Source organism: Cibotium barometz, chromosome 64 (genome assembly GCF_041138505.1).
Source record: "Cibotium barometz isolate CiBa-2024 chromosome 64, ASM4113850v1, whole genome shotgun sequence".
In the NCBI taxonomy this organism is placed as follows: Eukaryota; Viridiplantae; Streptophyta; class Polypodiopsida; order Cyatheales; family Cibotiaceae; genus Cibotium; species Cibotium barometz.
The window spans coordinates 18,856,967-18,869,914 of record NC_141109.1 but is presented as its reverse complement, the minus strand read 5'-3'; the positions used below and the strand labels follow the sequence as shown (position 1 = coordinate 18,869,914).

Here is a 12,948-nt window from a genome sequence, read left to right as displayed (position 1 = left end):
GAAACGTGAGAGTGTGTGTGTGTGTGTGTGTGTGTGTGTGTGTGTGTGTCTCCCTTTGCCAATTGACAAAAAGTGTTAATACAATGGGAAAATGTATTTGTGCAAGGCCGCAAATATTATGCGCTAGTTAGCAATCAAAAATATGCCACCCGCTAGTAAGTTGCCCTCCGTCTTGGCCTCAGCGCCCAGGAACTTGGGCACCTGCAAGCCCTTGTCCACCAGAGTGCTGCTTGGAAGGAATTTCTTTTTGTGCTAAGAAGATAGGAAATTTTATAGGCCTCCCCTTAGTCACCATTTCTCCAGATCGAACCGCCCTGCCAATGCCCATAAACTTGGCCCGCCTTGACCTGTTGATGAGTGGGTGCGCAACAGTGGGCATCCTCAAAGGCATCATCTCCTTAGATCATGCAACAATAATGCTTCACCTAAGCAACCTGTGGCAACATGACCGCCAAGGTTTTCGATGCTCTCATAAAAGATAATGTGTTTTGCTCCTGAGGGGACTAAGGAGTTGTCCTCTTTTCGCACTAACACAACCACCTCTGCACTAGACAATACCCTTCTAGAGATTGATACTTCTCTCCACTCTATTGCCTAGGAGTGGCTAGAGTCCTTGAGAAGGAAGAGTTTGTGGCATAGCCTAACCTCACTGAAGCTAGACTCCCAATTCTTCTAAAGCAGGCGCACAGATGGAGACCGCCCGTACAACTCTCCCCACCATCGAGGAGCAAAGCTTACAGTACCACTGCTATGCCCCAGAAATGATGCACATCACATACGCGGGCCCAATGGAGTGGTGACCTTTGATACCCGTTGGGTTCATACCATCACTGGAGACGACTTCCAAAACTGCATTCGGCAGACTTCCTATTTTTATCCCAGGAGCAGGCATGCCAGCAAGTGTGGCAACACTCTCTGACAGTTGTCACAAGATCTTATCACTCAATACCCCCTTCTAAGTAAAACAAGTTGGAGAAGGCTCTCCAAGCCCTCGCATGTCGAAAGTGCCTAGGATGGGCTTCCAGTCTCCCTCTACCAATGACTGGTGTATCTCATGAAGGCTGAATATCAAGGAGATCATGTGGACCAATTGGAGAGACTGGTGGAAGGTCTCATTCATTTTATAAAGTGAGGGGAGACAAGCTTGAGGTACAACAGTGGCACCCCATCACAATCCCAAGGCAATCAACCTCCGCCTTCAGCAGCACCTTCTTGGTCTCATTCATGGCACTCATGGGACATCGTGGCAAGGTGAGGAACGAGGTCATGGTTTTGGTCTAGCCTCATAGCTCGGGGATGCTCCACAGGAGAAATGATTCGAAGGTGAGCCGCCAACACCCCTCATCTATGTGTTCTCTGCTATATGATTGTCTTGTAGGAGACGTTCGGGATATCAAGGGGTAATTTTACATATGGTCATTACCTATCGGATTCTAGGCAGTCATGTGGATTGATTAATTACAATGGGTTATCTCAATGAACCCATTCCAATGGGTTTACTTTCTTTCCTCATGGTGGAAGCTCCAGTACCCCATCAAACTACCTCTCGGTTCTCACACAGATCTACTTTAACCACCAATCAGAAAAGGTGTACCCAAGTCAACTCTATGATGATCTGCATACCATCCATCGTCTAGCTACATTAGAGCGCCATCTTTTACAGAGGCTTTGAGAACAAAGGTAAATCTCTTGCAGGTCACAGTCGTGAGAATATTGCGGGGGTTCTCCTTGTTGGCTTTGAGAGGGCCTACGACCCACATTGAATGGAGTTTCATGGAGGGCACCATGTTTCGGATGTGTCCTCGGCCTCTTGGGTCTAGGGCTGCCCTTGGCTCCTTTTCTCTTCCTCTTTGTCGTGAAGCTCATGAAAGCTTTGTGCAAGCACACAGCAGCAACCTTCATGGCCACAGCCTCCCCGTCTGCACCCTAAAAGAGCAGGTTTGGATGCATGATACTACTGCCTAATTGTCCAGGCCCTTGAGTTATTCTACCTCACTTTTGGCATACAGATCAACTGGCACAAGATGAGTGTTGGGTGGAGCACATCGTGTGACAACCAGCCCAAAAGGCAACATCAATGCGCACTGCAATATTGGCATTTTTTGTTCATGTGCAGCATGCTAGCTGACAGCCTCCCTCTGGACCGACCAGCAGCCCTACGTCATATAAAAGCTGTGCCTCATATTCAGTAATCATCGTAGCATATGATCAACACCAGCCGTCATCGGTTCTATTGCGCATACAGCAGCAGTCTGGCTATCATCCTCATCACATCGCCAGTGCTCTACCATTGCATCAGCCGCCTGAACAACCAACAATCATCAACTCGTGTTCAGTAGCCCTGCGCATCATACGACAGCATCAGCCAGCTGAACCTTCATCAATGCAAGGCAACCTGCATCATCATTCAGGTGCAGCGTTCCCGCCTCTTGCTTCAACATTGATCATCATCATCAATCAGCACTTTAACCCCTGCGCAGCACACCACTGCAGCAGCCCCCCATCAACACAAAGATCTTCATCATCGGCTCTACCACTGCAGCGTTTCTGCTCCCTCTGTATTTAGCAGCACACCTGCGTTTGCAGACTTCTATCTCTACTTCACACGGAGTGCCACCGCTGTCCTCGACGCGAGCCTTCGCCATCAACCGAGCCTCTTGCACCGACTTCCTCTTTGCTCCTTCGCCGGTCTACTACTCAGAGTCACCTCACATCAGAGGGCCTCTTGTACTGGATTACTACACCATTATACATACATTCTTTCATCCATTTCATGCTGTGTTGATTTTCTTTGATCTCTCGCACATTTGGTCCTTTCGTCCTTTTGCCCTCACACACATCCACCTTTCTTCAGGTCACCCTCTTAAGGCCATGCCCGACCTCTCTTTAAGGTCGCATGAGTTCCGTCCCGGCTTAGACCATGGATTCCTAGCTTTCATTCCTCTCTTCCACTCCTTGTACAACAGGAGAAGCTTGGTAGCCTTAGGGAAGAACCGCCTTGGCCTCAACATCGCATGGATCCATCTCCTGATTTTGTATGGGTAGCCTCCTCCCAAGAATGTCTTTCAAGTGTTTAGGTCCATAAGGAGATGCAGCCAACCATTGCCTTTTGAAAAGTGATCAATAACCACATGATCTGTGATGCAAGTTTGAGCTTTAGAGATTGCATTGCACCTAGAATGGCTTTTACTCATGGCCTTCATCCCTACAATTCTAATGAGTAATAATGACATGTCTCTCATTGGTTGTGGTAAAGACAGGATGCTATGGTTTAATGATCTAGAATATTGTGGATGTAACATACGGGTAGGTGCCTATTCCTCCCAAGTGGAATACCCCTCCAATCCATTGTATTCTAAATCAAAGATGGAATATCCTCAAAGATAGGAGCCAGTGGTATTTCGTCTTCAAATCACTTTGGGGCATACATGTGGAACCTAAGAAAGCTTGTCTTGCTTGGCTTATCATGTACAGGGCCATTTGGACACAGAAAAAAGCTCTAGTCTTTGGCAAGGGAAATGGATCATGTGCCAGATGCCTCAAGGAAGAAGATGACGTCCACATTTTTCTACTGTGCCCTAACATAGAACCAATGGTACAGAAACTCAATGAGTATGTGGCCAGTTGGGGGAAAACTTGCTTATCCTGGAAGCATCTGCTCATTGGGGAACCCATACGCTGCTCTACTGAACTATGGACAGTATTAAGAACAGAAATCCTCTGGTTCTTATGGATTGAAAGACTAGCGGCCCTACACAACGGTGATACCCAGAATACCTGCTCCCTCAAAAGTCTTGAGGAAGATCACTGACATTGAGGCCAGAATTTCAAAACTGGTAGGCCCTATTGGAAGCACTCCAAAGAATGTCACAGATAAGGTCAAGATTCTTCAGCTTCAAGAGAAGAGAGAATATCTTGTAAACGTGGATCTAAGCTATGTGCTGAAGCTCCAATACCTCTAGAGCCTAGGATAGAGACCCAAAGGGTCATTGCTCTTTGCTGATTGCCTAGGATAGTGAGAGAAGTCTCGGCCTAAAAATGGCCTTGACTGCTATTTGATGTCAGCCCGACTTTTGTAACTTGTCTCGATTTTCTTCAATAATAAAAATGCCATTATTGAAAAAAAAAAACATACGGGTAGGTGCCAACTCTTTTGAAGTTATTTTATCAAAACCTAAGTTAAACTGAGAAATGATGAGTTTGAGTGACTCTCATCTCAAGTTGGTAATTTACTAGACTATATAGTCTCGTACCGACAAGTAACTAATGGAACCTAGTAAGTCAGTTTACTAGTGTGATTACATTCAAAATAATACATAACCAGCTTTTCACAGAAGTAGGGCCTTCAACATCCCTTAAGAAATCAGCTTGTAAGGAGCACTTTACCACCCCTGCCCACCTCTTCTGATTTTCTCATAGCATCCTTGAAGTCTGCAAGATCAAACTTCACCCCTGTATATGGCTCTAAAACCTTTTCTGCTAGCAGCTTCCAAACCTCCTCCACATACTCTTTGCGCTTCTCTTCAACATCCCAATAATTTGAAAGAATCCAACCAGTCACATGGACCTGCCGAAAAAGGTCATTGATTCGCACTATGGCCTCGTCTCCAGCAAGGACACCATACAAAAGAACATGTCCTCCACGTCTGGTGCTTGCAAGAACACTCTGTAATAATCAACAAATAAAAGATAGTGCATAAAAGACACTTCAATATTCTCTCTTCATTTGGAGAAAGATGAGGTATTTTATGAGAGATGAAAAGGAGTTACCTTTGTTAATGTTCCGCCCACACAATCAAGTGATCCATATGCAAGTTTTCTTCCTGTGATCTCCTTCACTCTAGTGACAATATCTAGAAACCATTGCAGCAGCCAGAGATTCAACTTGAAAGTTAGAATGCTCTAGATTTCTGTGATATGTTGTTACAGCTTTAACAGAGCCAGCTCATGAAGCTTTTTTACCTTCTGTGGTAGAGCAGAGCACTTCATCAGCACCAAGCAACTTAAGCTCCTCTTTCTGCTCAGAGCGTCTCACAATGTTAATAGTTTTGACGCCCCAGTGTTTGGCAAGTTGTATTATTTGCCTGAATCATAGATAAGAGTTAAATCAAGACCTTCTCATAGCAAGAGGTCATTCGAAATGCTTAAAATTGCTTAGTTTTTAGGACCATTCAACAGGATAATATGGCACAACTCATGGTAGATCTTGGCAGCTCATACACAATTTGTTTGGCCTCCTGCAATTTGGGCTTGACACTGCGTTTGAAATTAGTTTTCCCACACTCCCAAGTATTTTCTGAGGGCTTCACTGATATGAGAGTGAAGGTGCAACGCATAGGCTGGCTGAAATCTGAGAGTACATTGCGATCTCAATACAAATCAGGCTGTAAACTGAGCAGCTACTGGCTGTTCTCCTTTAATACAACAGGTGCAAACTCCATTCTCAGGGCCTGAAAGTGTGCTACATTTTGCTGCTGGATCTGCACTCATTCTACACTGGCTGAACGCTGATATGGAGAATAGATGACAATTCCCGGAGTGCAGGGCTCAATATATAGCTTTTCCCTCCCCCTTACCCTTAGCTGCTGCTGGTTGGTGTGTGGCTGGCAAAAGGTCCAATTTGAGGGAAAACCCTCGTATTCAAATTTTGAAGGTGAGGATCTCCTGCAGCAGCCATGCCTATGGAGGATGGTACCTCATCGTGGAGAAGTGAGAAAGACTACCGTAGAGAGGGAGAGAGAGAAAGTTGACTGTATCAAAAATGAAGTGAGAAACAACAGTTTGCACGACTCAATGTTGCTTTGATTACTGTTATGAAAGTACACCAAGTACATGCCTTTTGTAGGTGGCAAACCTTATCTTATGACTCACACGATCACACACGTGTTGCCACATGGCACACTTATCTCCTCATAAGAGGTGGTTCACACACGCGCACACACACACAATAATACATACTTAGCCCTTTTAGAGGTTGTACACATGGACACACGCGTGAAGCTCCGAATATCCCAACAAACCCTCCCTCAGAGCGAGGGTGGCGAAACCGCAACGCAAAGAAGTTGCCACCACCTACATCTCTACTGCCTCTATGCAGACTCTCCATCCGCACCTCCCGTGCAATGGTAGTCTCTCCTATCAAGACAAGACCGAGGTAACGAGGTCAGCACTTAGTCACCCCTTGGCTCTTAATTGGGATAAACTGAAAATACAAAGCCTTTTATAAAACAAGGCGCTACAAACCATAGACAAACACCAACACACATTTATTACAAATCAATTTCAAGGGACATCCCGGGCAGAGGACCCATGACTCTCAACAAAAATAGGACAATATAGGTAAATCTCTCAAGATGAGAAATGTCCTCTTCGCAGCTGCTGCACAGTGAAATGCGCAATCTTGCTCATTTGGTGATGTGTCAATCAAGCCCGGCAAGAATGTCCCGGAAGATAGTGTCGGTGTCACCCATGGGAGTTGTTGCTTGGATTAGCTAGTGCATGACTCTCAAACTAGCAGCTTTAGACCCTTATTTTTGGTGTAAGGTGTCAAATTGGGTGAAAATCCCAATTAGTGGGTTACAACAGCTTTAATTTGTGAGGCAAATTTGATTTATGCAAATGCCCCAATTTTTACAGCCAATTTAAGGGTTAATTAGAGGTTAATTGCTAAATTTTTCAAGAAACCCCAAATTTGTTCACTTACAGAATGCTGATTTTTCTGATTTTTATCTTATTTCATGAAAACCCCAAATTTATTTGATGTGATGCAGATGCCATAGTCTGAATCCTGAAAAGCCCCAAATTTGAGTTATCAGTCACAACTGCTACTGGTGAAGAAGCTGGGACATGTTGAAACGATCCAGAGGCCCAGAGGTGCCACAGGTGAAAGGTGACAAACAGGGTTCAAGACAAGATGACAATTGACGGGCAGCAGAGGAGGTAGACGGGAGAGGATAAGCGGCTGGAGCAAGTCATCAGGAGTCGGGAGCGCCGACGGAAGGCTAATACAGATTTTAATAAGCCTTAATAATAAGGCTTAAGGCTTAAAAGGCTTAAGCCTTTGAATTCTACTAAAGCAGTCGGGGGCGCATATAAATAAGCCGACGGAAGGCTAATACAGATTTTAATAAGCCTTAAGGCTTAAGCCTTTGAAATCTAATAAAGCCAACTGGTTGGATTAAATAAAAGCGTAGAAGACTGGCAGTGGCCGAGCGAAAAAACGCAGGATTTTTAAGAAACGAAGAGAGAGAGAGAAGGCAGCACGTGAATGGTGACAAACAGGGTTCAAGACAAGATGACAATTGGGACAAGCGGCTGGCACAAGTAGCGGTGCATATAAATAAGCCGTCGGGAGGCTAATACAGATTTTAATAAGGCTTAAAAGTCTTAAGCTGGTTGGATTAAATAAAAGCATAGAAGACTGGCGACGGCAGAGCAAAAAACGGCGGGGATTTTAAAAAACGAAGAGAAGGCAGCGCGTGGTGGAAGAGTGAAGCTGATGAAGGGATGGCGAAAGAAAAACAAACGTAGACAGGGAGACAACAGGCTCTGATACCAATTGAAGGTGAGGATCTCCTGTAGGCAGCCATGCCTATGGAGGATGGTACTTATCGTGGAGAAGAGAGAAAGACTACTGTAGAGGGAGACAGAAAGAGAGAGACTCGACAGTAGCAAAAATGAAGTGAGAAACAACAGTTTGCACGACTCAATGTTGCTTTGATTAATTTTATGAACTACATGCCTTTTGTAGGTGGCAAACCTTATCTTATGACTCACACTATCTCTCACACACACACACATGTTGCCACACGGCACACTTATCTCCTCATAAGAGGTGGTTCACACGCATACACACACAATGACACATATTTAGCCCTTTTAGAGGCTGTACACATGGACACTCGCGTGAAGCTCCGAATATCTCAACAAATTTCACACAAGACAACCTTGGTCCAATGTAGCACAAAGCGTTTCCGTTTCCAAAACCAAACAGTTTTCAAAATGCTTGAACGGAAACGCTTCATTGCCAAGAATCCAAAATGGCTTGCGAAATGCATGGGTCAAAAAATAGCCAAAAATATATATTTATTTTTTTCCCAAGAAAAGATCCTTTCCATTAGTTACCAAAATGCAGCCGAAACGGCTATAAGTACATGACCCAATCTCAATCACGGGAGACGAGAAAAACAGATGGGGACAGAGAGGCTCTTCCTCACTGGCTGGCCGCTCTCAGATAAAGGGTATCTCATACAATTGAAGCCAACTAGGTGGCCTCTAACGCCAAGTGACCTCGCAACTTCTCCCATTGGCCATGGAGGGTGTGGATGATGTCTGTCCATATGCTCTAGAGGGACTCAGTGGGCGGCACGGTAGTGCTCTCTATGGCCTCGCTGCAGCAAGCATGCCAAATGTGCCATGCTGCAATGCTACTAATAATCTCCCACCTCTAACAGGTGCCTCTGGTACTCCTCCCTCTAGGGTTGCTAAAAACAGGGCTGCCGTGATCCTGTGGTGAGAGGAGAAGAGCAAGGCCCTATCGCGTCCTCCTCGTATCCAAGGGCTGGTGCTGACTCAGAGGCCCGTGCAACCGGCCCCCACATAATGGTGCGGGTAGATGCCTGGTCCATGGTGAAGATGCGGAGGATCCTTTGCCACACCTGATGCGCCTTGAGGATGTCCACAATCCCAAACGCAATGACGCTAAGATTCTTGAGGGTGTCCACACCTAGAATAGAGCATCGTCCAACCTCCAACAGCCAGCCAAGAGCCCACTACCAAGCTCCTACAAGCTATCTGCCAAAAGAAAAGAGTAATCTTCCGTGGCCAAAAGCTGTCCCATGGCCATTTCCAAAAATGACGGAGGAAATGCGCAAAGATGTCATGGGTCTGCCAATGTACTGGTGCTACTGGCGTACTATGAACCTCTACCATCTAAATCACAGTATACTCAAAAAAGGGGATGTCGAGGACATCCTCTAGGGCAAAGGGATGATGTCATTGCCACTCGCCCACATCCCACCGCCGTCTCATCACTGATCAACCATAATCTCTCTCGCCACTTTGGTCGGGGGAGGGTCAACATGCCACCTGTGGTCATGAAATCTAAGCACTCTCACTCTCTATTAAGTGCAGCTAGAGGTCGCGTGGGAGGGGGGGAGGGGGGGGGGAGGAGGGGGGTGTTTGGGCGGGCTCAAGCTGCCCTATGGTCCAATAGAAAAGGTCATGAAGGTGCCTCCATCTGCACCACGGACCACAATTGGGATATTATGTCTAGTAAAAACCCCTACTCACTTAGGGGGAGGCGGGTTGAGGGTCGATACCAACCACACCGGAGGAATGGAGAGTCTATTTCGAAGGTAAGCATGTCTCTACCTCAGATCCTAGCGAGGCTCCACTCGTGGGCCTCAGGTGGGAACTGTTCGAAGGTGACCCACTCTCCAAGAGACTGTGCTGGTTCCTCATTCAAAGCCCTCCAAGGGACATGAGGACAGGAGCCTAGCATGTGGCTACTAGGAAGGGTACTCAAGGGGTTCCAAACCACAGGCTGACGGAGTCTCTCCTCATTCAAGACTAGGGGCGACTGGTGAAGAGTAGAATGGATGTGGTTCCATGTAAGCCCAGCGGGGCGTGCCATGACAAACTCAACCACGTATCCGAAAGATAATGATAGAGAGAGAGAGAGAGAGAGAGAGAAGAGAGAGAGAGAGAGAGAGAGAGAAGGGAATAGGGATCTACCACACTAAGCGGGAAACAGGTCCCGCCCCCTTTCAGGAATTTATTCAAGAACAATCCACGGGCACGCTAGCCAAGATCAATACAATCAATGATTACAAAACAAACAGATATGCCAATGTAGGATATCCAAGTCGATGTCGATGGTGAGGCACAAGATCTCTGATGTCGAGCACACCACGAGGATGACCCACAAGAAACTCTCACCGGGCTAGTACCAAATCCAATATCCAAATCCAAGTCCAATGAATCCAAGTCCATGTCTAAATCCAAATCCAAGTTCATATCCATATCCAAGTCCAAATCCAGATCCTAATCCAAGTCCAAAAATCACTTGCTCGTCCCATGAGTAATCTCCACAACTCCTACAGCCTTGTCGATGAAGGAAACCATGGAAAAGCTCTTTCTGGCAAGAAAACTGATTTAAAACCTGTTTTAATGGTTTTCGGGCGATAAAAACCTCCAAAAAGCAGTTTTTAAGGTTTTTCGAGCAGTTTTAAGAGTTTCTGAAATTTTTAGGGCTTCTGAATTTTCAGTCCGTGCAGTTCCGTACGGCTGTACGGATCCATATAGTCGTATGTACAGATGATGACGTGGCACTACAGTCGATGAAGGCGCTCTAAAATCAACGGGCAGTGATAAAAAAATCCATAATTTGGTTCGTGCTCAAGTAGATGACGATGGAGAAGATGATCTCCACGCTTCAATGAAGATGGCAACGCGATGAAGAGGTTCTCAAGAGAGGCTCATGCTTCTTTTATACTTGGGGAAGCCTTGCTTTTTGCCAAAAAGTGATGCTTTGGCTTTGCTTTTGCCTTTTACTTTGCTTTTAGTCTTTGTAATAGTAAAATATTACTCAACTTTAGTTAAAAGTTCTTGTTTTGCTTTTCTATCTTCAGGGCCTTGCTTTTTGGCCCTGGAGCTGCTTTTAGAAAAAGCGGCTTTTAGCTTTTTGGTCCGGCTCAGTCTCCTCTTTCCAATGGTACCCTTGGCTCGCGGTCAACCCTCTTTGATTTTTTACTTTTTTCTTGCTTTTTGACCAAGAATAGTGCTTTTTCTTAATCAAACCTTATGGTCTTCTTCCACCTGCCTGGTGTCCGGGTATGGGTTTCATCATGTGAAATAGAGCTAGGAGGGCCAAATAGTTACATCCCAAGCTTGGAAAAGGCTGGCCGCAAAGTGGTCCTCAAAGGTTGGACCTAGCCCGTGGGTCCCCATCTCTGTAAAGATCCATCTCGGGCTCGGGGGGCAAGGACCGCCAAGAGCTAGAGTATACCAACCAGACCGCCATGTCCACAGGCCCACTCATCAACATAAAAGCAATCTATCCGAGAGAGAGGTTGGGGCCTGCGCTCCACCTGCTGGATGTGGAGAATCTCAGGATCCTCTGACTATGCCCAAGCTCCAGGAGACGCCAGGGGTCCTATTCCCAGATGGTGAAGATAAGCTCCTCCAAAGCTGCCAACTCAGCTCCAAAGACGGTATCCTGTGACCTCTGAGCCTGTCCTCCGTAATCTCCCCAACATATTGAAGTCTCCCCCCATACACCAAAAATCCACCTGAGGGAGGCCTGGCCTATCGTGCTCCAAAAGTCTGCTCGACCTGCCATGGAGTTTGGGGCATAAATGTTGAGGAGGCCCACCCGGTCCTCCCCAAGTCTCATAATCACCCACTGCACCCCTCCTGGTACGGTGCCTGAATCTACCACTCCCGGAAGAAGCTCCTCACTGACAGAGATACATACACCGCCTTGGATCCCAGATGGGCTGAAGGCAGGTGACCAGAAGGTGTGACTACTACCCTGCAAAATATTCCCACATTTGCGAGCACAACAAGCTGACAGATGATGCTCCTTCAGAAAACAGGATGTCGATAGAGAGCCTCCCACTAAGGCTCTCTGCAAAGGACTCCTCGCCTTTAGCGACAATGCGGGCCACCCAATCCCGGGATGTTCCAAGTAACTATCCCATCACAGGGGTCTAGTGGGGTGAGATCTGTTTGCGCTGCCCTCCACCCTATGAGACTTGGTAGTCGCAGTCTGTCCTAGTGCACAGCCAACCAAGGTGTTCCCCGATCTTATGCTCCATGTGGGCCCATTCCGCTCTGGCTTGGTTGTCTGCATAAGTCATAAACTCTTCGGGTATTTCACAGACGTTAATATAATCTCTTTCTTTTGTTTTTTTCTCTCTCTGAATGAATACTTCCTGTAATTGGAGCTTATGTCACTGGGCATCTCCAGGGGAAAAAAAAAAGAGGATGTTCTGTTCCAAGGTTCTTTTGAACTAAAAATCAGACTTAGCAATCCTTTGAAGTAGCATGTGATCGGGTCCACATGGTAGTATCAAGAGGAAATTTTTACCTTCCTAAAACAGACCCAGCAGCAGTCTGAAGAATGTATTCCCCTTTAGGGACAGCAAGGTCCTTCAGCATTCCATAAACAGTCCAGGGGTTGATCACAAATTGAGCAGCTACTTCATCTGATACAGAATCAGGGACTGCAGTAAGCATGTCCTCTCTAACAGATACATATTCCTGCCATGATCCCCCACCTCCATGCAAAAGACCTTCCCACATGAATGGGACCACACGGTCTCCAAGTTTGACTCGCACGACACCCTCTCCAACCTGTACATAATAAATATATGCATGAAAAATAAAAAGGCGACAGCTTTCTGATCACTTGAGCAAATCTGCATTTTGAAAAAGCTCACACGCACTTGCTAGCTCACAAAAAGCGCGCACTCTTCTAATTTTTTACATTCAGAAATAATTACCGAATGAACAATTCCATAGCCTTCTGAACCAGGAACGGGTGGTATTTTGGCAAATCGAGTAAATCTGCCAGTGCGGATGGCAACCATGTCGGTTGGGTTAATTGGGCGAAGTTTAATATGCACTACCACTTGCCCAGGAGCTGCTTCTGGTATTGACCTTTGTAACAATTCCAAGGTGCCCTCGGGTTCCTCGGGATTGAAGCCATTTTGAACTATGGCCCTATACATTATGGTGAGTTCTACCCACCACTGACCAAAGCACCAACCTGCAGACAAAGTTAAAGGCAAGAGACAGCATGTTTTTTAGATCTCTCAACAATACTTTTTTCCAATCTATGTTTAAAAAAATATAAATAGCAAATGTGTGCATATGTATGTCAGTCCCAGCCCTATAACTCAGAAAAACAACCTTGTACTGACTTATCACAGAGAAGCAAGGAGA

At 46.0% G+C, this 12,948-nt stretch overlaps 1 protein-coding gene and 1 long non-coding RNA gene across 2 annotated transcripts in view; one reads left to right on the top strand and one right to left on the bottom strand.

The window, feature by feature from the left end:
- The first annotated feature begins 2,844 nt into the window (after positions 1-2,844).
- On the top strand, positions 2,845-4,664 carry LOC147603408 (uncharacterized). The gene is made up of 2 exons (XR_015265623.1): positions 2,845-3,310; positions 4,142-4,664. It is a non-coding gene; the product is annotated as an uncharacterized LOC147603408 (long non-coding RNA).
- Positions 4,136-12,948, bottom strand: part of LOC147603407 (uncharacterized) — a 27,578-nt gene continuing 18,765 nt past the window's right edge. The window contains exons 2-6 of the mRNA XM_086796608.1: positions 12,507-12,772; positions 12,092-12,357; positions 4,963-5,084; positions 4,771-4,853; positions 4,136-4,666 (exon numbers count right to left, since the gene is read on the bottom strand). Coding sequence (XP_086652734.1) covers positions 4,364-4,666; positions 4,771-4,853; positions 4,963-5,084; positions 12,092-12,357; positions 12,507-12,734 — 1,002 coding nt within the window. The 5' untranslated portion in view covers positions 12,735-12,772 and the 3' untranslated portion in view covers positions 4,136-4,363. The remainder of the gene's footprint in view (positions 4,667-4,770; positions 4,854-4,962; positions 5,085-12,091; positions 12,358-12,506; positions 12,773-12,948) is intronic.